The following is a 27,679-nucleotide window of genomic DNA, read 5'->3' on the forward strand; positions in this document are numbered from 1 at the left end:
CTCGTACATTGTTAAACATGGAACCCTGAAGCAGACCAACCCTACGTGTTCGCATGCTGACCCAACTACATTGTCATTTACTACTGCAGTGGGCACGGTACCATCGGCATTAGACCGTCGATCGGTGGAAACGTGTCGATTCTTCGGATGAGTCACACGACAGTGCCCGCCACTTGTGCCGGCGAAACGTCAGAAAAATCATCAGAGCAACGACAACCGAGGAACCCGAGACAGAAGACAACAAGCAGTTTGTCAACAAGTGGCCACGAAAGCTTTAACTATTCTCAGTCACATTTTGGCTACTCCAGGTCGATGGTTGTCTCCACAAAATCCGTCATGGAGGTGAACGGCGGCTCGAAACCTGCAGCTCGCCACCGACGAGAATAGTGGGAGCAATATTATACTGTAGGAGACATTCTCCTGCGCTTGCATGGAACCTGTGGTAGTAATACGAGACACGCTGACGGCTGCGAACCACCTACATCCCTTAATGCTTGATGCCTTCCCCGACGGCGATGTCATCTTTTATCAGTACAATTGTCCGCATCTCGGAACCAGAATCGTGCTGCAGTGGTTTGAGGTGCATTACAATGAACTCACGTTGATGTCTCGGCGACCAAATTCGCCTGATGTAAATCCTATGGAAACCATCTGGATCGCTATCGGGTGCCATCACCGCGTACGGAAATCAGAAGTCCGTTATTTACGCGTATTACATGACCTGAGCGCACACATCTACTGCCACATAGCTGCCGGCCGTTGTGGCCGAGCGATTCTAGGCGCTTCAGTCTGGTACCGCGCTGCTGCTACGGTCGCAGGTTCGAATCCTGCCACGGGCATGGATGTGTGTGATGTCCTTAGGTTACTTATGTTTAAGCACTTCTAAGTCTAGGGGACTGATGACCGCAGATGTTAAGTTCCATTGTGCTCAGAGCCATTTTAGCCACATAGCTCCACAAACTTGCCAGCAAACTGTCGGATTCCTGATACGCAGAATCAGTGATGTATTTCGTTGGAAAGGCGGACAAACAATCTATTAAGCAGGTGGTCATAATGTTTTGGCTCATCAGTGTGTAATACCATTACTCAATTACGTATTCTACCTTTATGTTGAAGTACCGTAAGATGGAGAAATGTCCTCATTGGACAACGCGATACCCTTTGGAATTCATTATACAATCGTTTAAAGCCACACACAGAAATATACTATGTGATCAAAAGTAGCTGGACATCCCTATGCAATGCAGAATTGGCCGCCAGATGCCACGAGGGGCGGTCCCACCAGCATAAAAGGAGTTGGAGAGTATTGTGTCGTCAGTAGGGAAGTAGTAAGAACAGGATGGATCGGTTGATTAGTCATTGGATGTCATCTAAGTATCAAATCCATCAGAGACATTTTAGTCCTTATAAAGCTGCCCAGCTCGACTGTTGGTCATGTGACTGTGAAGTAGAAACACGAAGAAACAACCCTAGCTAAAGAAAGACCAGACAGATCTCACGTACTGATGAACGGGAACTGTCGAGCATTGCGAAGGGGCGCGCGGGATTAGCCGAGCGGTCTAGGGCGCTGCAGTCAAGGACTGTGCGGCTGGTCCCGGCGGAGGTTCGAGTCTTCCCTCGGGCATGGGTGTGTGTGTTTGCCTTAGGATAATTTAGATTAAGTGGTGTGTAAGCTTAGGGACTGATGACCTTAGCAGTTATGTCCCATAAGGTTTCACACACATTTGAACATTTGAACACATTGCGAAGGGTTGTCGTTAAAAATCGCATGAAAGTAGCGGAAGGAATCACTTTTGACTTACAAAGAGCTACCAGCAGTACAGCTATCACACTCTATCACAGACTGTGCATAGAGTATTAAAACGAACAAGATACAATGATCGAGCAGCTCCTCATAAGCCACACATTTTTGTATTCAGTGCAAAGTGACGCTTAAGGTGAAGTAAAGACCGATGCCACTCAACAGTGGATGACTGGAGACGAGCATTTTGGAATGACAAATGATGCTGTAGCAATCCTACGGAAGGGTTTGGGTTTGGCGAATACCTGGAGAACGTTGCCTGCCATAATGTATAGTGGCAACAGTGAAACACGGTATGGGTGCGTTTTCCGTAGCTATGGTAAGGTGTGCTTTTCGCGGTTAAGGCGTGGCCAGACGGAATCCGGCCTGCCGCTGAGACGGACGGCGCAGCGGGAGGCCGGGCCAGTCAGCGGCCAGGGACATCACACAGGCAACGGCCGTCCGTCCGGCCGCAGCGACTCTTCATGGGTCAGCTGTTACACTGGGGAAAGGGCCGAAACCCATTATTAAGCTTACATGCGTAGCGCGATTGTCTTGGCGTTAGACGATTTGGAAGCTTCACGCGGGACACGTTATCTTTGTGCGAGGAAATGAGTGGCTCGCACAAGCGATACGAAATGGCACCAAGAAGAAGAGATGTTGGGTGCACGACATTAATAGCAAGAGAGAAAGCTTAGGAGAATACCATCGTCTGTGTATTGATCTAGAGTCTGACGAAGATAGGTTCTTCAAATATTTTCGTATGTCGCGAGAATGCTTCGAGGAACTGCATCGCCTGATAAAAAGGTAGCACCAAGAAGTGCACAACGAACTGGAGAAATCCAATTGATACAAGGCACACACTAGCCATTTGTTTGAGATAAGTTTTACCATTTGTGGCCTCTTTGTGCTTCAAACAGAAGTCATATAATTTATTCCATTTCAATTTTACTGTATCATATGAAAGATTCGGTGGAAGAAAGTGCTATCCCACAACGTAGTTACGAGTGGAGTGATAAATTTATCCGCACAGTTTACGAATACAGCAAACGATAGTAACATCTAGTTCCGTATGTCCCGCTAGAGGAACTTTCTACTTAATAGATTGTTTGTTTCATTGTATTCATAACATTGCCATTGAATTTAAACAAACATATCTTTGGTGGTTAACTTATCTATTCGTTCTATCGGCATAATTTATTTTAAACTTTTCCAGATACTTGACTACTGGCGACAGTCACCAAACCATAGCTTTTTCTTTTCGGTTACGACGTTCAACAATCTCAGAAATTGTGAAACAAGTGTGCCAGTCAATATGGACTGTTCTACAACCCAAGTATTTACCTACTCCTACAACAGAGATGTGGAAGAAATCTGAAGATGGATTTCTAGGACTTTGGGGGTTTCAGAACTGCCTTGGAAGCGTAGACGGAAAGCATATCAGGTTAAAATGCCCGTAGGATAGTGGATCCCAATTCTTCTGTTACAAACAATTCTTTTCGCTGGTTCTCCTGGCAATCGTTGATCCATACTACGTGTTTACAGCAGGTGACATTGGAAATTATGGATGTCACTGTGACAACATTATTTTTGAGAATTCAGCTTTCTATCAAGAGTATATCGAGGGCAAAAGCATTGTACCTCCAAATCAGGATCGCGTGTATCATACAAAAAGTTGTATTGTCTCACCTCCTCTATAAGTATTTCTGTGTCCATGATGCGTGCACTACGAGCTGCAAGACAGAAACCGCCTCACGCCGCTGCTTCCAGTGTGACCACAGAGCAGTTGAGTGCGCTAACAGAGGCAAGCAGCCGCTCCGGTTTGCGGCGAATCTGTAATCTGTGACAACCCGGCGGCGGCCGGTGCGGCAGGCCGTATGCCGGTGCGTCAAAGCCGCACTCTGTGAGACCGCCGCCATACAGTAACGAGCGATTCAACAGTGCGGCCTGCCGGCTGCGGTTCAAGGCCACAGGCCGGACGGCCAGGCCGCATTCTGTCTGGCCAAGCCTTTAGCGGGTGGTCCCCTTATTCCACTCGAGGATACGCCAAATATGGAAGAATATGAACACATTTTACAGCGCTGTGTACTGACTTCTGTAAACTAAAACTTCGCGGATGAAAATTGTAGAAGCATGACAATACAGTGTGTAACAAAGCCGGATTTGGAAGACAATGGTTTTTGTACAGTAACATTTCCCAAATAGACTTTTCTGCCCAGATTCCTGACCTAAACCCAGTGGAACGCCTTTGGAATGAGTTAGAATGTCGATATCGTTCCAGGTTCCAGAGTCCAACGTAACTACCTTCTCTGGTTTCGGCTCATGGGGAAGAGTGGGGCACCGTTTCTCCACATACATTCAGATAACTAGTTGAATGTGTTCGCAGTAGAGTTCAAGCCATCATAGAGATGAAGCGTGGACACACCCCATATTAATGTGCAGTAAAAGGTATACGGATCATTTCGATCGGGTGGTGTATTTCGATCAAGAGAAAGAAAGAAGGTAGACAAGAGGTATCGTGTTTCAGTGATGGAAAGACGTCACCGGCAGGAGTGGTCGTTCAGCATGGGCGCGTGGCGAGGCGCCTAATGGAACAAAGCCGGCTGTTTCCCGCCGGGACGCTGGCTTCCTGGCCTGGCCTGGGCTGGGCTGAGGTGGGTGTGCCGTGACGGCGCACTCGCTTGCTTCCTCTGTGCCTGTTGTGCCTTTGTTCTGGACGGACCGAGACCACTCCTCCTCCCCCCCCCCCTCTCTCTCTCTCTCTCTCTCTCTCTCTCCCGTTACTGCAGAGACGGAAGGTCTTCGGATCCCAATTTGCTCACCCAACAAGAGTTCCCACTGTCTTTTAAATCACTGCATCACTGAAAGTGAATGCCGGATATCTTCTAAACCTACCTACCGCTACGACTTAATCACAACGTAACAGTTGGTTGTTGAAAATATCTAAAAAATTCTAACGAATTGTGCAAAATTAATACGACGCACATCTTAATTTGATGATTAAGTATTTATTTTTATCACTCAGAAATGTATTGTACGCAAGCAGTGTAGACAACAGGTTGGTGTGCTAAAACAGTAACTTCATCGTTACTCCCCTCTGCTAGCTTTCATTTCTTTACAACCCAGTCAGTCTTATCCTTCGATCATCTTTCAGTTACCCCTATAGTACTGCTTGCTCTTCTATGTTATCTTCAACTCATTTAGCTACCATATTTGCCTGCCTCGAGATGACTGAGTGTTGTTGTGTCGTCTTCATCATCATCATTCACCCCCATTACGGTCGGAGGAAGGCACTGGCAAACCACCTCCGCTAGGACCTTGCCTAGTCGGCGGTGCGACAATTTTTCATTCTAAAACTTTCCACAGACTACTTACTCTTCTTCATTCCACATTCCTTTGTGCTGTATAACTTTTCCTTTTTGGCACAAGCATCACGTTTCCCCTACTTTCACTCTTCATCATGATTTTTTACTTTGCACAGGATCCAGTACCCTTACAAAACACGTTACCAGTAACTTTACCAGTGTGACGTAACAATACTTCACTGTCTGACTGTATTACACACAAGTCTCTGTTGAACTGCTACCTCGCTCCGAGTCACACGGGACTCATTTTCGCCTTCTGGTCCAATACGAGACATATGGCATCGTATCTATATTTAACAATAATAACCTCAAAGATTACGAAAACTGACTCTAATCTTCCATAGGTCCTCGTGTCACTTACGGGTGACTGATTCCACGACAGCATGGCTTTTTCACTAATCATTTCACATTTCTCTATCTCTGTTGTTTCTATATATTTTTATTATCCTTTCAATATCGTCGTAGCTTCATCAATCACAGTAACATTATTTAACCCCTCCCGTGGTTAGGTAGAACGCTAGTGCTAATACATGTAACAACGTCATCTTTTTCCTTTGTACTTTTAACTTTAATTGAACGTTTTTGTTATTACTATTAAATATTATTCCGTAAGAAACCACTGCTTAGCTACATATGAAAAATCTTCAAATTCAGAACGCCAAGAAACCATTCTCTTGGCAATAGTTAAACAGTGCAAATTTTAACAGAAAGTAAACCAGACAGTGAGTTTTTAAACGCTAATTTATTACAGTGTCTTCCTCCTGTAGATACACATACGTTCCGTATGCTGTTGTTCCTCTCAGCTGTTCGCTGTAACATTTCTGATTGAACATAACAAATTTCATCTTGAATTCATTGTTTAAATCGTCTTCTTTGCACGCTTATCATCCTTTCTGTCAAAGCTGCCATTAACTACCTCTGCTATATACGATGTGGTGTCACCATGTTCAACAAAGATATTTTAAGACTTGTCAAATGCGCAAATCTGGCAGGGAAAAAAAGACAGATACAACTACTCGGCTTACTTATTCGAGGTGGCAGTCTGTGTAATTGTTTGTTCACTGTCGAAAAAGTAGACAGAGTGAAGTGAAAAAAGACGAAGACAATGGACTCATTCAAATTCACGTCGGATCATCCAGATTTAGATTTTCCATGTCAGGCTAATTCTGTTAAGACAAATTCCGGAATGGTTTCTCCGAAACGGCGCGCCAGAGTTCCTAATTCGAGCGTGTGCTCCCTCTCTAATGACGTCGTCAGTGCCAATTTAAAACCCAATTTTCAAATGGTTCAAATAGCTCTGAACACTATGCGACTTAACTTCTGAGGTCATCAGTCGCCTAGAACTTAGAACTAATCAAACCTAACTAACCTAAGGACATCACACACAACCATGCCCGAGGCAGGATTCGAACCTGCGACCGTAGCGGTCGCTCGGCTCCAGACTGTAGCGCCTAGAACCGCACGGCCACTCCGGCCGGCAAACCCAATTTTCCCTCCTCGAGAAAGTATAAGGTCTGATTAGCTCGGTGGTGAAACTGCATCTTTCAGTTATACATAAATCGTTCATCAACCGTGCAGGGTTTGTCCTTTGTGCAGTAACGATAGTTCGCTTGTTCGCATACCTCGTCATTTGCAAACTGCTAATCACGGCTGATGTCAATTCTTCCTCGGCTCATGCATAATATTTAGCTGAAACGGACGAAAGTTTCCATCAAGATGGAGAAACGTGAATGTTGTGAGCGCTGTATACCTGAAATGAGTACTTCATTGTTGTTCTGTGGAGAATACACACTCCTCGATAGACACTGTAACTTTTTCGCAACAGTTTCACCGTCTTCACAGTCTGTAATCAACAATTTCATCGCGTATTTTTCGAAATCACTACATCATGGCGGTCTAACTCTATGAAGATCATAGGAGTTCTCCCTGTGCAACTTTCCAGCCATTTGAAACCGGCTTTACCCGAGCGACTTTGTGGTCAAATGGACAACTCGTTGTGGGTGCGTGCCACCTGCTTGCCTACAAATCAGCCACCATTCACGTCGCGAGAGGCTCGCTGACGTCAGTGATTAACTGATGGCGAATGTGGGTTCAAATATCTGCAGATTGTAAGTGCGCAGAAACAGGGAACTGTGACGTCGTCAGCTAACGTCCAAAGAAAAGGTGCTGTTTACTGCATTTTAAATATTGTTTGCTGTGTTTGTAAGTATAGAAAGTACTTTAATGTAGATGTTTTGAAATGTTTGGACTAAACTTTTGCAGATGTTTCAGTTCTCAGGAATGTTGAGAATTTACCACACGACTTTGTCACGTTTATCCATTATGAATTTTATCATTTGTAAACTCGACTCTCATTGCCTGTTCCTACATTCCGTAACTATATTTCGTAAGAAGGATAGTCCCTCATAAAGTCGTTTTCGGTGTTCAGGTACTAGACTGCACAGTAGGTAGCCCTCACATCACACACGCAGTTTTGTCGCCGACGTTTCAACGAAAACGGCCACTTGCGACAGGCGAGACTCAGTACGGGAGTAAAATGACAGTAGCACTGCAAAAGGCTGACTTGTGATGAGTGTGGAAAACAGCCTTAACTTGCGGCACAAGGTCACGCAAGAGTTTATACGATTAACTGAGGAATCATATCAAGTGGTAACCTGTGTTACTAGATCTACGATACTTGATATCAAGTTTGTTTCTGATATTCTTATGATAGGCCATGCACGAAACACATCGATAAATTTATTTTTAACAAGTGGATTCTTGTTATTTAGCGACACGATCGAGCTCATATAAACTTTCAAAGAGTATCTATCGTTAATTTTGAAAATCATTCCTTTTTTTCGTTGCTTCACGGTTGATGCGTGGCGATCTTGCCTGTAGCTCATGGTCCCGCCTCCACAGTGCTGCCAAATGCCCAGACACTACGTTTACATGGGGTTCCCAAAACCGTATTTTCTAAATCGATTTCTCACTACCGTTTCTGGTATCATGTAAACGCTCTAAAATCGATTCTGGAAATCCGGTCCTATCAGCCTACACTATGTGATCAAAAGTATCCGGACACCGCCAAACACATACGTTTTTCATATTAGGTGTATTGTGCTGCCACCTACTGACAGGTACTTCATATCAGCAACTGCAGTAATCATTAGACATAGTGAGAGAGCAGAAAAGGGAGCTCCGCGGAACTCACTGACTTGGAACATAGTCAGGTGATTGGGTGTCACTTGCGTCATACGTCTGTAAGCGAGATTTCCACAATCCTGAACATCCCTAGGTCCACTGTTTCCGATGTGATAGTGGATACGTGAAGGGACACGTACAGCACAAAAGCGTACAGGCCGACCTCATCTGTTGACTGACAGAGACTGCCAACAGTTCAAGAGGGTCGTAATGTGTAGTAGGCAGACATCTACTCAGACCATCACACAGGAATTCCAAACTGTATCAAGATCCACTGCAGGCACTATGACAATTAGGCGGGAGGTGAGAAAACTTGGATTTCATGGTCGAGCGGCTGCTCATAAGCCACAAATCACGCCGGTATTTGCCAAACGACGCCTCACTTCGTGTAAGGAACGTAAACATTGGACGATTGAACAGAGAAGAACGTGTGGAGTGACGAATCACGGTACATCCGATGATGTACCGGAGATCCGATGGCAGGGTGTGGGTATGGCGTATGCCCGGTGAACGTCATCTGCCAGTGTGTGTAGTGCCAACAGTAAAATTCGGAGACGGTGGTGTTATGGTGTGGTCATGTTTGTCATGGAGGGGGCTTGCACCCCTTGTTGTTTTGCGTGGCACTATCACGGCACAGGCCTACATTGATGTTTGAAGCACCTTCACGTGAACACTGTTGAATACCAATTTGGGGATGGCGATTGCATCTTTCAACACGATCGATGACTTGTTCATAATGCACGAACTGTGGCGGAGTGGTTACACGACAGTGACACCCCTGTAATGGACTGGCCTGCACAGTGTCCTGACCTGAATCCTCTTGAACAGCTTTGGGATGTTTTGGAACGCCGACTTCGTGTCAGGCCTCACCGACCGACACCGTTACCTCACCTCAGTGCAGTACTGCGTGAAGAATGGGCTGCCATTCCCCAAGAAACTTTCCAGCACCTGATTGAACGTATGTCTGCGAGAGAGGAAGCTGTCCTCAAGACCATATTGAATTCCAGCATTACCGATGGAGGGCGGCATGAACGTGTAAGTCATTTTCAGCCAGGTGTCCGGATACTTTTGATCACATAGTGTATTAGTCTGAGCATGAAGTTGTTTACATCTCTAATATTTAACTGAAGGGAAATAATGATTGTGTTGACTAAATCGGAAGTGGAACAGCTGTTTCCCAGAGACCATATTTAACTGGGCTAGCAAATCCGCTTCAGACCTCAAAAAACACGGGAGCGAAAAATAGTTCCCGAATTTCGGTTTTCGCCTTCCGGAAGATGTGTCACGCTTAAACATAGTGATAGAACATTTCAAAACTTCCGAGTTTTTTTTCTGTTTCCGCGTGCGTGCGTAGTTGTAAAAGTGTGGAATGTAGTACAGAGGAGGTCAGCGGCGCCCCGGAGCGTGTCGACATTAATCCGAAGCGGCGCGGCTCTCCGGAAGCCGTGCAGTTGCTTCCGGGCGGAGAGCGGCCGGCACGTTTTGATTGGCGGGCGGGGGGACGCGCAGGTAGGGGCAGCGGGAGCAACGCGCCGCCGCAGCCGCAGCCGGCGTCGCCAGTCGCCAGCAGACGCGCCCGCCGGACTGAGCGCCAGCCGTCGACATGTGGTGCTTCCTCATGAAAGGGCAAGTGTTGCGTCGTGTGTGATGCGACTGCCATCCCGCGTGTGCACATCGACTTAACGGCATCCTAGTTACTAATAACGGCGTCATCATTCAGGTGTGCGCGTCGTTAATAAACTGAGTTCTTTTTCGCGAACAGAAGGAAACTTGTTCAAACTTAGGTTTTCTTTAGGAATGTATAACCATCAATCCAGCTTGTTTAATGACTTACTTGCTGAAAACTGTTATTGGTTTATGACACTTAATCTTCTGATGGGTCCAATTCAGTTTCTTAATGTCGTTTTTAAGGAACGGCATCACAGAACCATCAAAAGTTGTTGTAATTTTATTTGATCCAGTAGAAATGGTTGGCAAAAACGCGTGACTGTAAAAACAACGGGTTTCTTTAAAAAATAACTTCTGCTGCTGTCAGTCACGATTTTCTTTCTCTGTTTCTTGCACGACGCGCTTCAGGAAATAATCCCATTTCTAAATGTTTTTTTTTCGTGTATTATGGGCTCTACATGTGATGTTTTCGATGTGGGAGATCCTGAATTATTCTCTTGCCTTTACGAACACATCCAATTTTGTAATTAATGTGGATCTTTTATATAGTTAACGGTGAACCTGGAAAAAGAAACTTTTCACTCATTTATTTTCCCAATTTACCATTGTAAATATCCATCATTAATTAGAAAATTGTGTGTTTTTATAAAGGCTGTCCCAGAAATAATAGTCGATATTCAGGGATATGACAGTATTGTATTGTATTGTATGTTAACCGGGGACCTAGAAACGACGGAGAGGCTCCGTCCCTGCCGCAGCCGCAGTGGTCCACAACCCCACGACGACTACCAATTGACCCCTCCGCCGCCCCACACCGAACCCAGGGTTATTGTGCGGTTTAGCCCCCAGCGAACGTCTCACACCAGACGAGTGTAACCCCTATGTTTGCGTGGTAGAGTAATGGTGGCGTACGCGTACGTGGAGAACTTGTTTGCGCAGCAATCGCCGACATAGTATAACTGAGACGGAATAAGGGGAACCAGCCCGCATTCGCCGAGGCACATGGAAAACCGCCTAAAAACCATCCACTGAGCGGCCGGTTCACCGGACCTCGACACAAATCCGCCGGGCGGATTCGTGCCGGGGACCAGGCGCTCCTTCGCGCCCGGAAAGGATATGACAGTAATGATCATTCAAAGCAAAAAAGCGTAGTAAACATAGGCTCTAAAACGTGTATCTTAAGAGCTATGAGAACTTCTTCATTTTCGATACTGTGAAACAAATATGTTCTACTACAAGCTCTTTGCTTTTTGTGTTTTTGAGGTGGTAGTATGAACCAAAACAAGAAAAATATGTCCACTAAACGTGGACTCTTAAAAGTTCGTAACTAGGGCTTTCAGGAGCTCATATTCGCTAATGTGAGCAAATATCTTGTGCTGAACAAGTGCTCGTAGCTGTTAAGGTAAACGTCTTGAAACTCATGTTTCAAATTTGTTTTGGTCCATACTATCTCCGCCCAAAATATGAAAAGCAAGGAGCTTGCAATAAAAGAGATTCGTTTCGCAGTATCGCAGATGGAGTAGTGCTCATAGCTCTTAAGGTATGTATCTGAGAGCCCATGTTTACTGGACTTCTTTGCCTCGAATGAGCGTTCCTATCATATACTTGAATATTGACCATTTCTCCTGGGACACACTGTATATCACAATGAAGGCAGCAGAATAGTGTTGCATCTCACACAACGAAAACATCACAAGCTTGGCAATGGAAATCATTTCCGAAACGCTCTGTGCAGGACATAAATAAAAGAAAGTCACGACTGACAGCAGTAAAAGTAATTTCACAAACAAACCCATAGAGGCTGTCGTTTATCTGTGACATATACAAGCATCTACTACGCATTTTTCAAGTTTATGGTACCACTTTAGGTATATAGTATGCTGGACACTGCAATGAACTCTCTCTATCCCATTCATCGCGGATAGTGAGCGGGAAGAAAGTAGCTCTTATGTACAAACCATAATTTTACCGTCTGCATCATTACGCGAAATATATGTCGAAGGAGGTGTTTTTTTTTACCAGTTTCGGAATCTGAGTTCTCGGAATTTTGTGGGTAAGCTACTCCACGTGTCACTATGTCTTCCTTGTTGAGCACTGTTTCGTTAATCCAATTTTCTGAATGTAGCAGACCGACGAACAGTTCTCAACAATTGATAGAATGAGGGTTTTGAATGCTATCTCGTCCTTGCGTAAATCACACTTATGTGATATTCTTCTCTTAAATTTCAATCTGACATGGCTGGATTTATGTAGATTACAGAGTTGCAGGATGATTCAGCTGCCCGTACTCATGAGCTTTATGCAACCTGCAAAGCCTTCAAATACCACATGCAAGACTTCCATATTCTCTCGCTCGCTAAGTGCAAACTTTTAGTCCTACAGCGAAAATGAACATCACCTCTTTGTAGTAAATTTGATGTAGTTAAATTTTGTACAGGTATACGTTTTTGCTAGAGGCCTTAGTTTTCGAGATATTCAAGAAAAACGTACAAAAGTGCCCTTCAAACGCGTTTTTTTAAATAACTCGAAAACCGTGGTCTCCAGCGAAAAAGTGCCTCAGTACACAATTTGGCTACATGAAATTTCCTGCAAGAAGTTACTGTTCATTATTTACATGGGAGTAACGGTATGCGAATAGCGAGCGAGAGAATATGAGAAACTCGCGCGTGGTGTTTGAAAGCATCGCGGGTTGCATAAAACGTAGCGGTAAGGCCAGCTGAAACGACCAGTATATATATAAAGTGCACTATAATTAATTGCGAAAGCTAACACAGGTGAACGTATACTTCTGACTTCAGTATGAAGTACTGTCCTAGTTGGTAGTAAAAACAGCGAGTACAAATAACAACCGGTGAAAAATGCAATTTTTCCGAAATGAGTGAATAAAGTGTTTCAGTAACTGAACGACTGAAGTTCCTAATTGCAATCAAAGCATGATAGCAAGCTTTGTTTTAAAGTGTGCTGATTCTCTAAAAAAAACACCCAGCCTCCCTCCTCTCTTTCCACCTCCTTTATCTCTCTCGCTACTTGTAAATACTGTACTCCTAGTATGCGATTTGAAGAAAAATTATTTTGAGAATGAGAGTGGGCAAAATTCTTGCACTAAACAAGAAGTCGCAACAGACAAGTTTGATGGATACGAATAGTGATGTGATAATTCTTGATTTATTGGTTCAAATGGCTCTAAGCACTAAGGGGCTTAACATCTGAGGTCATCAGTCCCCTAGACATAGAACTACTCGAACTTAACTAGCCTAAGGACATCACACACATCCATGCGCGAGGCAGGATTCGAACCTGCGACCGTAGCAGCAGTGCGGGTCCGGACTGAAGCGCCTGGAACCGCTCGGCCACACCGACCGGCGCGCAGCATTTGATCGTGAGAAACTGTGTACGTGGCGATATACGACTTGATGACTAAGAAATAGGCGACAGTGAGAAAATGGATTATGTGCAATTTCGGTGTCAGTGGGTTCTGAGGAAGGTCCGTGCGGTCACATGCAGTTGTGTGCAACAGGTGCAGTTGTGCAGGTTACAGGTGTGAGTTACGCTGGCGTCGTCCTGCCAGCCTGACCGCGTGGCGTGGGAGCCGAAGTGAGGGCGTGCTTGGGGGGGGGGGGGGGGGCGAAGGGTTAGTGGAGGGGAAGGATGCGTGGGCGGCGGTGCGTGACGCCGGCACGCTGCGCCTGCGCAGAGCGAGGTCGCGGTTGAAGCCGCGGCACACGGGCCTCCGTAGGCTCTATTCTCCGGAAGTCGCCGTTAACTGCTCCGTTTCCGGCCGTAGTGTCAGAAAAATGACCAGAGACAAACGCTCGTTCGCTGACTGCATAAAGTTTCACTGCTGGATTATGGAACTGGCTCTCAACGTAAACTACGCGTAGCCCCCCATTAAGGGGCAGTTCTCGGACACTAACAATAATTTGCAGCACATCCGACCATTATCTGAAGCCAGTCTTTCGCTAAATTGGAGCAAAAAATCTGCTGCGTTAATTGTGTATCTCAACAGCGTATAAGTATAGTTGTCATCAAGCCGAAGGATGGTTTCATCTCCCCAGTTCCTCACTAGGCATGGCCATGTTGGAAGTGGTATGCCGTAGCCATCTTTCGACCTTTGAACTGACTTACCCAGCCAACGGTCAAGGCAGCCAGGTACATTTAGTGTTACTTGACTTCCGAAAAGCATTTGAATCAGTACCACAAACTTTCTTATCGTCGAAAGAACGACTGTAAGTGTTAGCGAGTGAATTTTGTGACAGGACTGAGGTTTTCTTGTTAGGGAGGCCATAACATATTACGTTGGGTGGATAGACATCGACTGATGTACATGTAACTTGAGGTGTGCCCGACAAAAGCGTGTGGGGCCTTTGCCCTTAATTATTAAAGACATCGCAAAAAATATTAGTAGTAACATCAGACTTTGCGTAGAGAATGTGTTTATCTACAGTGAAGTACTGCTAGCCGCGGTGGACGAGCGGTTCTAGGCGCTTCAGTTTGGAACAGCGCGACTCCTACGGTTGCAGGTTCGAATCCTGCCTCGGGCATGGATGTGTGTGATGTCCTTAGGCTAGTTAGGTTTAAGTAATTCTAAGTTCTAGGGGACTGATGACCTCTGATGTTAAGTCCCATAGTGCTCAGAGCCATTTGAACCATTTGAATGAAATACTGCCTGAAAATAATAAAAAAAGGACTATTATTCAGTCGGATCTTGACCAGATTTCAAAGTGGTGCGAAGATTGGTAACGTGCTTTAAATGTTCAGAAATGTAAAACTGTGTCCTTAACTAAACGAAAACAAAATATAGCATTGTATGGTAACAATAGCACTGAGCAACAATTGGAATTGGTCAACTCATACAAATACCTTTGTGTAACAATTAGTGGAGCTCTGCAATGGAACGATCACATAGGCTCTCTCGTAGATAAGGTATATGGCAGACTTCAGTTCACTGGTAGGACGCTAGCGAAATGAAGTCAGTCTACAAAGGAGATCGCTAACAGAACATTGGTGCGACCCGTCCTAGAATATCACTCAAGCGTATGGGTACTGCAACAAATAGGAATAGCAAGCGATATTGAATGTATACGAAGTTCAGCACAATGATCTGCCTTTTTTTACCGATGAGGGGGCGTCACGAAGAAGCTGAAAAAATTAAATTGGTAAAGGCTTGAAGACCGTCGTCAACTATCCTCTGAAATCCTACTTAGAAAGTTTCAAGAATCTACTTTAAGTGAGGAATCTAGGAACATACTACAGCCGCTCACATATTACTCCCATAGTAATCACGAAGAAAACCTTAGACTAATTACAACGCGCACAGAGGCGTTTAGACAGTCATTCTCCCCATACGAATTACTACACGTGAAAAGTTCGTTGATTGCGAGAGGATTTCGATCCACCGACTGGTATATGAGAGAGCAGCACACTGCATATACTATATCACTGGTCATCATATGATTTCAGTTAAGAAGACTCTTCAGTTTGTATTACAGCTTTGGGCAGATAGTGTGCTGAACACTGGAGTGGACTGATGAAAAATATATAAGACTAGTCGATGTCCGACTCATATTCAAACGCAAGGCGAAGAAGTGATGCACGTGTCAATGCGCGATACACTTGCAAACGCTGTTGTTCAGGTGTTCTGAATCTGTCGGTGACTCGTTGACGGGCCAATTTTTGTCTCAATGCATTAGCTCGAAGGCGTTCGTTGCGTTTCTCTTGACTTTTATTAGCACGTCTGATTGCAACCTGGTTTCTTAAATTTTCATTGCCCGTCAATTGATCTTCTGTCGATCTATTTACCCGACGGTTCTGGACTAAGTTTGAATTCCGAGTCCGTCGACCGATATTTCCTCCTCGTCCACGAAGACGTGGCATTGTTTTATGTACGTAACTTATATGTGAATATAATACACTTAATACTCACTGAAATGCGACACCTGAAATATCAAAAGACACCGTACCAAAAAATTAAAATGTCGAAAAATAAACGAAATCCTATGCACGTAACTTATATCTGAATATAATACGCTTAATATTGCACACAAAAATGCAACGCCTCCTACTCTGCTGATTTAAGAATGTTAATTTTCCAGGCCCCCACTTGAATGCAAACACAAAAATTCATTCAAGTCGATCCAGCCGTTTAGTTGCAGTATAGATAAATAACCTTGATACCGACTGCAGCGCCATCTGCCGGGCTGATTTGTGAATCTAAACCATACAGGGCGCCACTCAAACGCATACAAAAAAATTCATTCAAATCGGTCCAGCCGTTTAGGAGGAGTTCAGTGACATATACATGTACAGTAGAATTATATATATAAAGATAATAGACGGATGTATGGTGACAGATACATCTTCGTTTTGTAGATTACATCCGTTAGCTAGATTCATATGCTGAGTTCCGACCGCAGAAGGAATTCCGAGGATATAAGTGTTCAGCAAAAGGCCTCTCTCTGCCGTCAAGAACTCTTGAACTGTAGGACTAGTCATGACACTGCCACTTAGTCCGACACTTCAGCATGTGACGCAACAGAAATAAATCTATGTGCATCTTATAAATTTTCGTGGAATAGCTTCCGGATTTTCCATGTCATGACTACAAACACGCCCGCAATAGCATGAAAGCGTCCTGCGAATTTCCCTAAAAGTTTGATCTGAAACTTTGACAGATTACAGCTAAGTGATCGATCAACAATGGAATCCAAAGATCTTTTCTAACTCTGTAGAAGCTCCGCAACGCTGTCCAGCTCTCCTAGTTAATGTGACTGTGCTCCCCTGTTGATTCCCTTCCGTTATGTTATCTCTAGCTGAAAGAGTGCATCATATTCATGAGAGTAAGTGGTTCACATGCAAGACTGCAGATTTCGATCTTATAAACGTTCCTTGAGGGACTTCCACAATCACTAAGCCCGATGATCCAAATGAAAGTATTCTGACTGTTCAGATCTATATAGAGGTATGTTGGCCGCCGTGCTCCGTTCATTCTACCTGTTGAGACTTTAGACGATGAAACTCTTACCATCAACCCATACAAAACATGGTTTAACTCAGTCACAGTTACTTTGCCCACGTCTAAGTTTATAGCAAAAAAAATGGCTCTGAGCACTATGGGACTTAACATCTGTGGTCATCAGTCCCCTAGAACTTAGAACTACTTAAACTTAACTAACGTAAGGACATCACACACATCCATGCCCGAGGCAGGATTCGAACCTGCGACCGTAGCAGTCGCGCGATTCCTGACTGAGCGCCTAGAAGTTTATAGCACGTACAGTAAATTGGCAACTGCTTTGCTCAACTTCTAAAACCTAAAGCAATAAATAGTTTGCTCATTCATGGACGAAAACATCTCGTAAAGCAGCAGTGTCAACAATGAGAGGCTGATACAACGAGCTTGCATCTCTGTGACTCCAGCAACCCAAACGGGAGTACTGTGTCGTTACATATCGCGTGGAAACCAAACCTTTACAAGCATCTAGCGCCCGATTTCTCTCCCTACAGTACCTTATGAAAAACTGATGCCGGAGTTTTTTTCCTTGCCCACTCAGCATTGTGAATCATGCTAGCATCGAAACCGTGGGAGGAAGCGGAAATTACTGGGAATCTGGAGGTTGTGAAGAACCTACTTTCCTAGATGCTTCACAAGCGCTTTCTTCTTGTTCTTCTCGTAATTCAGCCAGCACACAGTGCCGTGTATTGTCAACGCTCTATCAGTGTGCCTTCTTGCGAGGAATATGTCTGCCCATACACAAAGTTGACTAATCAATTTTTGATATTAGGAAGGAAAAAACTTCCTAATGTTCTGCGAAATTGTATTTATTTGGTCACGATCCGGCTTTCGGCCTCTCAGGTGACAACACATGAAGATGGTCTGAGAAGCGGAAAGATGGTTAGTGACCAAATAAATATAATTTTGCAGGACATCAGGAAGTTTCTTCTTTTTAATCGTAAGTTCTGCAAAGCACCAACGGAAAATTTAGTTAATGTTAAATCAGTTTTTGATTGATGACTACATTTTAATTTCAAAGAATACATTTGAATGATTCAATTCGTTGCACACGGAGTACACGAGTAGTCCTGCCAACGAATTCCCGATTATATCAATATTTCGTGGCAGTATTGACAATTCTCAGGCAGTAATGGGTGTATTTACTTTAAGTGTACCTAAGTGAAATGCCAAATGATTTAGGTTCGTAAGGGATTAAAAAAGAAGTGATGAATTACATACAGCTCTCTCTCTCTCTCTCTCTCTCTCTCTCTCTCACTCTCCCTCCCCTCCTCCTCCTGGTAAGACAGTGAAAAGTGCTTTTTTTTTTTTTTTTTTTTTGCTTTTCTGGATATTCTTTTCTTCACTGACAATTCTTGAAGGTACAGAGTGATTGTGGACAGAAACTGATAAACGGAATGGTAGATTACTTAAGCCGTGGACAGATGCTGAAAAACGGGGCAGATTACTGAAGCAAACGTGTATCATTGCTACCGACGAGCGACATTCGTTAATCTTAAGGTAGTTACTTGACCTACAGCACTCAAATTTTATCCCATTTTAGTCAAGATGAATGGTAGCAATCTGAGGAACATAATTTATTTCAATAACTAAATATCTGAAGCAACTTACAGAAACTGAAATTTGACTTAGAAGGTATGAAACAAAAATCTACCTTTGAAAGTCGGATTATTTGGCAGTCAGGCTTTTCATTGTGATTTTGTCTATAATCTAAGGGAATTCCAATATAGAATTGTGTGTTGCTCGTGGTTTATTATTCTCTTCCTTTGTAATCCATGGATCATTAACCGTGTATATCGAAGAAACAACTTCGTCTCTAACGTTCTCTGCTAAATTTGAAGCATCCTCATTCTGATCTACGGAGATTAAAGTTAAGGTGCGAGAATGCAGCATTGTGCCTTCGTCTGTTGATACCAAACTGCATCCCACCGTGACTCGACACCATTATCAAATTGTACTCTAGTGTTTCTTCGCAGAAGCAGAAAAATTTCATATGAACTTGTTCCCTGACAGACAAGATAAATGCTAAACGTATGCCAGTATATTATAGTAGATTTTAAATTGCCAAAGTTATTTCTTGTACTGTCTTCACGATGGAGTAACGCAGGGCCCTCTGTGTTTGTTGCAGGTATCCAGACGCTGTAGCCATGACAGCCGCCGTGGACCCCGCCTTCAAGGCCATCCCCAAGGGCAGTACGGCTTTCATCATATGGAGGATCGAGGTACGCACAAGCACCCAAGTCTTCGTCCTGGGACATACCGACACTCTGTCAGTCTGCCTTCGTTTTCTGATGCACGCCGGTACAGCGTTATTGTAGTCGGACGTAGTTGGTAACCGTTCTGACGGGAAAACAAATTCTCGTCACCAATTTACGATCGTATGCGACGGAATAGCTCTTTCCGAAATATTTATAACAACACTTAAAGTCGTTTGCCAACTGTGGTATACGCATAGTCCACAAAACAGCAAAAGTAATTCTAGAACTGTTAGAGTAGATCATCAGAAATTTATGTATCAAAATAATATAAAGGAGTGTTGAAATGAAAAGGCCCGAAACGTCGAAACAACCAAACTGGTTGAAATTTGCGTACGCCGCGTTGGGATAACGTAGTGGGACGTCTAGGGACGCGGATGTAGGGTGTTTATGACTTCCATGCGTTTGTTCAGCAAAAAAACTTCTCAAATGGAAGCGCTACAACTCGGACGACGAACTGAAGGACACAATGGAAGACTGCCTCCTGTCACAGCCACAGGAATTCTTCGGCTCGTGAAAAGGTGAGGTAGTTGCGCTCAGGCCTCTGGTGATTACTTTTGAACAAAGACTTAGATTATATCCACAGTGTTGCTTCATATCTTTTCTTTGGAACACCCTTCATAAATTTTTCAGAGCAGTGATACTTCAACATAATTCCTGTCACCTAAAATGTTACAGTTTGTAATAACATGCAGCCGGAATGGTTACGGTTAGGATTAATTAAATAAGTTACAAGCAATATTTCATCAGGAGGTATGTACGAGGGTTGGAACTTAAGTGGTAGCAACTATTTATTCACAACCGATACAAAAGAGTTACACATTTGAACCTGTTACTGTCCTTCAAAGTAGTCACCAGCGATGTGTAGAATCCGTTGCCAGCGATGTGGAAGGCTTAGTATACCTTTAGCAGAGCCTGTTCTGTTGATGGTGCAAATGGAGCGGTCTACTGCCTGTCGAATCTCTGGAACAGTTCTGAAGTGAATGCCACGAAGTGGTTCCTTCATCTTCGGAATCAAATCAAAGTCACAAGGACTTAAGTCCGGGGAATATCGTAGATGGTACAGTACTTCCCAGTCCCATCGACCGAAGAGAGCAGCCACAGATTACGCTGTATGCGCCCGCGCATTGTCGTGCAAAATGATGGGCGGATTGCGCACAAAGTGTTGCCACTTCTTTAGAAAAGCTGGTCGTTTTGGGAGCATCACCTGCGACCAGCTTTGCGAAAGAAGCGGCGACACTTTCTGCGCAACCCACCCATCATTTTCCACGACAATGCGCGGGCGCATCCAACTCAAGCTGTGGCTGCTGTGTTCGGTCAAAGCACTGGGAACTACTGTACCATCCACCATACTCCCCGGACTTAAGTCCTTGTGACTTTGATTTAATTCCGAAGATGAAAGAACCACTTCGTGGCATTCGCTTCAGAACTGTTCCAGAGATTCACAGGCAGTAGACCGCTCCATTCGCACCATCAACAGAACAGGCTCTGCTAACGGTATACAACGTCTTCCTCATCGTTGGGAACGGGTTCTACACAACGCTGGTGACTACTTTGAAGGACAGTAACAGGTGCAAACATGTAACTCTTTTGTATCGGTTGTGAATAAATAGTTGCCACTATTTAAGTTCCAACCCACGTAAATTTAGACCCCTAAAAAATAATACCGAATTTCCTACTGTGGCACGATTAAAATTCACGTGAGTAAGGATGTACAACACAAACAATTTAAATATCAACCTACTCACAACGCCGCACATCCAAACAACGTTGTAGAATTAACAAGGAATTGAGCATCAGTTCCAGAAAAGAGAATTGACAATTATAAAGCAGGACTCTCTCATACGGATTAGCACAGTAGTACGTCACTGATTATCACACACATGTTGGAATTAGAAAACATAACAAATGTAATAAAACTGTTTCAGTATTGCCCAGCGACAGTTCAGTGCTGCGGTCACAGTCCCTACATAAATGACTGCTCAGTCCACAGCTGCACCAAATCTTTTTAGCAGTTTTGTCTTCTTCTTCTGCTGCTTATCCATTAATGGATGTTAGCGACCAAATGCTGCATCTTTCTTCTATGAACCGAAGTATGTAATAGCTGGTCTACATCTCGTAGTCCTGTCCACTGCTTTATATTGTCCAACCAGGATGTTCTTCTTCGCCCCTGTCTTCTTTTTCCTTCAATCTTCCCTTCTATTATTAACTGTAGAAGCATATATTTGGTATAATTGCGTAGGCTTCCGCGACCAGAGTCAGTCGACATAAAAGTTATCTGGGTATGATACCGCGTCATAATGTATAAAACTACTGCTGGTGGAGAAAAACCACTGTTTCGGCCACGGTTGCAGCGGCCTTCTTCTGGGTTATACATTATGAATCGGTACCATACCCAGAAAACATTTATGTCGACTGACTCTGGCCGCGGAAGCCTACGCAATTATGTTCCATGTGTAACTGTAAAGAAAAGGGAATGTACCAATATTTTTAGCAAGTGGAGAATTTCATAAATTATATATTTCTAGGGCAAAGTATAATTAAATTTTGTCTAATCTGTTTAAGCGTAATGAATTGACACACAACAAAGTTTTTAGTTTATCTCTAAGATATTCTTGTGTAATAATTAATTATACACATACATTTGTACAGCCTATTACGTAACGGAATTAGGGTGTTACGAAAGATTCTTGAGAGACGTGATAAGCTGAAAATGACCTTTCACAATGATATGTTTGACAAAGATTTAAAACGTCAGCACTGCGGAGATTAGTGTGACAACTGACTGACAGATAGAAATGTACTTTTATTTTTCTGGGTTGGAAAGTGAAGGAAAAATCATCGCACCTGGCGATCGAAATATAGCTAACCATTTAACTTCGCACATAGACGTCGTTTGCAGGAAATTTCAGTGATCTGCCCAAGTATCACGACCAGGAAAAGCATAAAACGTCTGGAGCACTTGCAGCAAACAGGTGTTGTCGCCTGCTTCTCTTGAGAAGGGACGTTGTTGTCATTCGATGTTACCACGAAGGGAAAAAATGTAAATAATTTTCCTAGAGGAAAAACTGATTTAAATGCCGTATGTGAGACGTCATTTTACTCTTGCACTGCAGTAACCAGAATTGCTGACGGGCGGGAGTTAGTAAATACATTATAGTGTATGAGGCAATTATACATCTTTAAACTAGTTAACGCCATGTGACATATCGCGTACTAAGCAATGCTAATAATTCTGCTTCTACGAACTCCTTATAAATACATTGACGTTTTCCTTTTCCAGCCTTGGCATCTCTAATTACCTCGTTCGACAGAAAGAAAACACTTAATCATTCATTCTTCCTTCCATCCGAATTACTAACATTAATGCTATTTATCACAGAGCAAACTGAAAAAGAACGAACGCAAGCAAATCGATCTAACAGAGGAATAGTTCGTTGTTTTGTTAAAGATAAACGTAAAGGGAAATTAATTCCATATGTGCGCTACAAGTAGCCGTTCAGTGTTTCGCGACCATACTTCGAATCTTTATTATTCATTCTCTTTCCTTTTTAATTCACGAACAGACAGAGAAAAGACATTACTGTGTGCTTCCGCATCCACCCGGTTTCTTACATTGTTGTTACGGCCATTGGGAGACGTGTACTACAATGGCGTTTCTCCACCTAATTCTAAGTAACATTCCTGTGCATCCACTCATCTCACTCGTGTTGACTGAAGTGGTCAGTTACAGTTACAGAAACACCTCTGAATTTCTTCCCTTTCTTATTGTAAAGGGGATCCCAACAATTAACAATCCTCATGAATAGGCAGTACAAAAGTCTTCTACGTCACTTTGTAGATTCACGTCACTGTCTCAGAATTCTCCCCGTAGACCGAAGGTGCCTGTTCCCCATCCTTATACAGGTTTCATATGGCAGTTCCGTTGCATCTAGCTATTAAATCCGTTTGACACTCAAACCGTATATCACTAATGCGTTACCATTGCGAGCCAACATCCCATAGATGTTCGGGCTCACATGCGGTTCATCTTTGTCGAAATGTCTTGGCTCAAACGCGTCTAAGGATTGAACCGCACGTGTCATATTACTCGCCCTAAATTAGACACTTATGACCTTTTGGTTAAATTATCTGGCTGATGGTAAGTTCGCGAAATATGAAGTTAATATAACAACAGTAATAATAATATCGGGAACTAAATTAACGACCCATAAATGATGTAAGCTACACAGTTGTGATTTGGTTAGAATAATATTTATTCAGAAAGCAAACTAATGGCGAAAGTAGTCGTATTTAGAGTTATACTCGAGCGCATATCCATTTGACACAGTTCGATCATTCACAATGTCATCACGAAATACAAGTTATCTACCACCAGGCGCGCGGCTGATCACTGCTCAGAGACTAAGTCCCGCTATACGTCTCCGGCCGCGTTTCCCGCGCGCCGAATATAATCGCTCAACTGACCAGTGCAGTTCCCTTTCCTGAAGCCGTCCAGCTGATTGGCTACAGCTTATTCTACATTATTTTACATTTTAACATATTTAAAAAATCAAAGCTTGACCATTTTCACGTTCTAAATAAAGTAACAATAATATCCATTGTCAAATTCTTTTACATAAAACCAATACAATTTCCTTCTTAACTTTGAATGTCACGGCCAGTAGCCTTGCACCAATGTGCTTTCTGATAAATAAATAAATAACAAAAGTAACTATTATGCACTAAACTTTACAACAAATATTCTTTTACCTAGTGATTCAGTAAGGTGTCATGCTGTCATCGTTCAGTGTGTTTTGTGTGGAGGAAATGATGATCTGACGCGTAACTGAAAATACTGATTATTTAAATGTACTATATCTTTCAAACAAATCAAGTTACACGGTTTATCACATCTGCCATTTTAATGATGCGCCTCTATATGAAATGTCGATCGTTAAGATCGACTAAAGCGTTCAAATTTTAGCATTCAGACTTTTTTACAAAACTTGTGAATTTCACTTTAATAGTAAATCCTAAACTATTATAGATATGATCAATATTCAAGTTTTATTGGGCTCATCATGAAAATTTATGAAGGATGATAGATTAGAATTACTGTGGCTTAATTCCCTGCATTACTACAGAATTTAATAGTTTCCATGTATGTTTCCCTTTACAGCCAATGTTAAGTCAGCCATATGTAACACTGCTACGTCTCCTCGGCCACAAACGGCTTCTACTGGATTTCCCTATGACATAGGTTCTCGTCTGTCTCACTCGCGTACTACAGCACTTAGGCCTCAATAGAAAATAGATGCCTGTGAGATTCCCCATCTCGTGGTGAATCTGTGCTCTTTGTGCGGTCCGGTTCTGGACGACATGGTTCGTTTCACAATTCCTGAAGTCTGAATTTTCGGCCATATACTTAAATGAGAGCGAATGGCTCGTTAACTCACACCCTGCTGCTCCTGTACCGTTACTGTGCTCTCATCACAATTGAGACAACCCCGTGATTCACTACACTGTTTGCATTATATTGCCTAAGTTGTTGTGAAAATAGCGTCATGCAGCCAAGTTACGGAGTTGGAAGCTTTTATAATATAAGTGATTTTTCGTATTGCGCATTACATCCAAAGTGGTGCATACGGAGACAGCACTGCCGCGGCCATGGAAGAAATGAGCCGAAGGAAACCACGGGAGCCATAACTTCAGCAGAGATTCAAATCTACAGCCCTCCGGGATTTGGAGCTCTCAGGTTTATTGCTGTATTTCTGATACCATCCATCCATGAAATTCTGTGAATGTTTATACAGATAGTTCCTTGCAAGTGAGCACTGATGTTGCAGCTTACTACTTAAATTATATTCTTCTCAATCTTTTGCATTTTAAATTCATCTTCTTCAGCTTAACCAGTCATCCTGCCTCAAAACTTATGAAATTTATTCTTACCGCTCAGGTTAAATTACTATGGCAATATATTTGTGAAGCATTTTCTTCAGTGCAGCCTTTGAAATGGTTAACGCCGTACTGAGGAGACGAGACTACTTCTATTGTTTTTAAGGAGGTCGCTTTTTCCACAGTACATGTAGACAAGAGGGGGCAATCATGTTGTGGCGTCAAAACAGCTGCAGTGATAGACCGCAGGTTTTCACCTTTGGCGTTTCTTTTTGCAGAACATGCAGGTGGTGCCGCTTCCAAAAGCTCAGTACGGGAACTTCTACGATGGTGATTCTTACATCGTGTACGCCGCCTCTGAATATGGCAAGTCGACTGGAACTGATTCCAAGGTAAGAAGACAACCAACTTCTTCTTAAAAATTGGCTCGATGGATAGAAATTATTACACATATTAACTGCGTAGAGTTTTAAGATGAAGATGGAAATGCGTTTGTGTACCTTCCAGTCTTTTCTCATGGGATGGTAGATTAAACGGAAAAAATTACTCAGTTTTATGTAACAAAGAGATTCTGGTCATATGTAAAGTACACTAACGGGAAGACACAAACGGTACCTTCTCTGTGTGATAACAATGGTGATGTCACTGATGGCAGTGCCACTAAAGCAGAGTTACTAAACACGGTTTTCCGAAATTCCTTCGCCAAAGAAGGCGAAGTAAATTTTCCAGAATTCGAATCTAGAACAACTTGCAACAAGATAACTTAGAAGTCGATATCCTCGGTGCAGAAAAGCAGCTAAAATCACTTGATAAAGGCATGGCCACCGGCCCGGGTTGTATACCAACAAGTTTCTTTCAAAGCAGCTCCATACTGAACAATCATATACAACCGCTCGCTCGTGACTGGGAAGTTGCACAAGTCACACCAATGTCCAAGAAAGGAAATAGGAATAATCCTCTAAATTATAGACCCATATCACTTACGTCGATTTGCAGGAAGATTTCGGAACATATAATGTGTTTGAACGTTATTAATTGCCGTCGAAGAAAACGATTTATTGACAATTAGCACGAATCAGGCAATATCGTTGTTGCAAAACTCAAGTAGCTTTTTATTCTCACATAGTAATGAGTGCTGTCAACAGGGGATGACAAACTGATTCCATATTTTTAGGTTTTCACAAGTGATTTCCAGTCGAATTGCGTGCCTATGGAGTATCGCCTAAGTTGTCTGCCTGGATTCGTGAGTCCCTGTCATAAAGGACACAGTTCGTAGCAATTGACGGAAAGTCATTGAGTAAAGCAGGGGTAATATCCGGTGTTTCTCAAGAAATGTTATAACCTACATCTACATCTACATTTAAACTCCGCAAGCCACCCAACGGTGTGTGGCGGAGGGCACCTTACGTGCCACTGTCATTACCTCCCTTTTCTGTTGTTCCTGATCAACACAAACGACATAGGAGGCGAAACTTCCTGGCAGATTAAAACTGTGTGCCGGACCGAGACTCAAACTCGGGACCTTTGCCTTTTGCAGGCAAGTGCTCTACCATATTCAAGTTTCATATCAGCGCACACTCCGCTGAAGAGTGAAAATCTCATTCTGGAAACATCCCCTAGGCTGTGGCTGAGCCATGACTCCGCAATATCCTTTCTTTCAGGAGCGCTAGTTCTGCAGGGTTCGCAGGAGAGCTTCTGTTAAGTTTGGAAGGTAGGAGACGAGGTACTGGCAGAAGTAAAGCTGTGAGGATGGGGCGTGAGTCGTGCTTGGGTAGCTAAGTTGGTAGAGCACTTGCCCGCGAAAGGCAAAGGTCCCGAGTTCTAGTCTCGGTCCGGCATACAGTTTTAATCTGCCAGGAAGTTTCATATCAGCGCACACTCCACTGCAGAGTGAAAATCTTATTCTGGAGACATAGGAGACAATCTGAGCAGCTATTTTATATTGTTTGCAGAGGATGCTGTCATTTCGTCTTGTAAAGTCATCAAATGATCAAAACTAATTGCAAAATGATTTAGACATGGTGAAAAAGTGGCATTTAACTCTAAATAATGGAAAGTGTGAAGTCGTCCACAAGAGTGTTAAAAGAAATTTGCTATATTTTGGTTACAAGATAATCATATAAATCTAAAAGCTGTAATTTCAACTAAATACTTACGGATTGCAGTTACGAATAACTTAAACTGGAATTATCACATTGATAATATTGTGGGGAAAGCAAACCAAAGACTGCGATATATTGGTAGAACACTTAGAAAGTGCTACAGGGCTACAAAAGGGACCGCGTACACCACGCTTTTCCGCTTTCTTCTGGAATATTGATGTGCAGTGTGGGACCCACATAAGATGGGACTGACGGAGGACATCGAAAAAGTTCAAAGGATAGCACGTTTTGTATTATCACGAAATGAGGAGAGAGTGCCGCGGACGTGGTACTTGAATTGGAGTGACAATCAACAAAACAAAGGTGCTTTTCGTTGCTGCAGGATCTTCTCATTAAATTTCAGTCAACAATTTTCTCCTCCTATTACGAAAATATTTGCC

General features: G+C 43.2%; 1 protein-coding gene across 4 annotated transcripts in view; it reads left to right on the plus strand.

Moving 5' to 3' along the window:
- LOC124798034 (villin-1) overlaps positions 1-27,679 on the plus strand; it is a 370,930-nt gene that overhangs the window by 246,938 nt on the left and 96,313 nt on the right. For 3 of the 4 annotated variants that reach the window (XM_047261251.1, XM_047261254.1, XM_047261253.1), the window contains 2 exons: positions 19,134-19,227; positions 25,416-25,529. In XM_047261251.1, the coding sequence (XP_047117207.1) occupies positions 19,134-19,227; positions 25,416-25,529 (208 nt within the window). Of the gene's footprint in view, positions 1-9,892; positions 9,955-19,133; positions 19,228-25,415; positions 25,530-27,679 lie in introns of those variants that run through there. The other variant, XM_047261252.1, reaches the window with a different exon arrangement.

Source organism: Schistocerca piceifrons, chromosome 5, assembly GCF_021461385.2.
Source record: "Schistocerca piceifrons isolate TAMUIC-IGC-003096 chromosome 5, iqSchPice1.1, whole genome shotgun sequence".
In the NCBI taxonomy this organism is placed as follows: Eukaryota; Metazoa; Arthropoda; class Insecta; order Orthoptera; family Acrididae; genus Schistocerca; species Schistocerca piceifrons.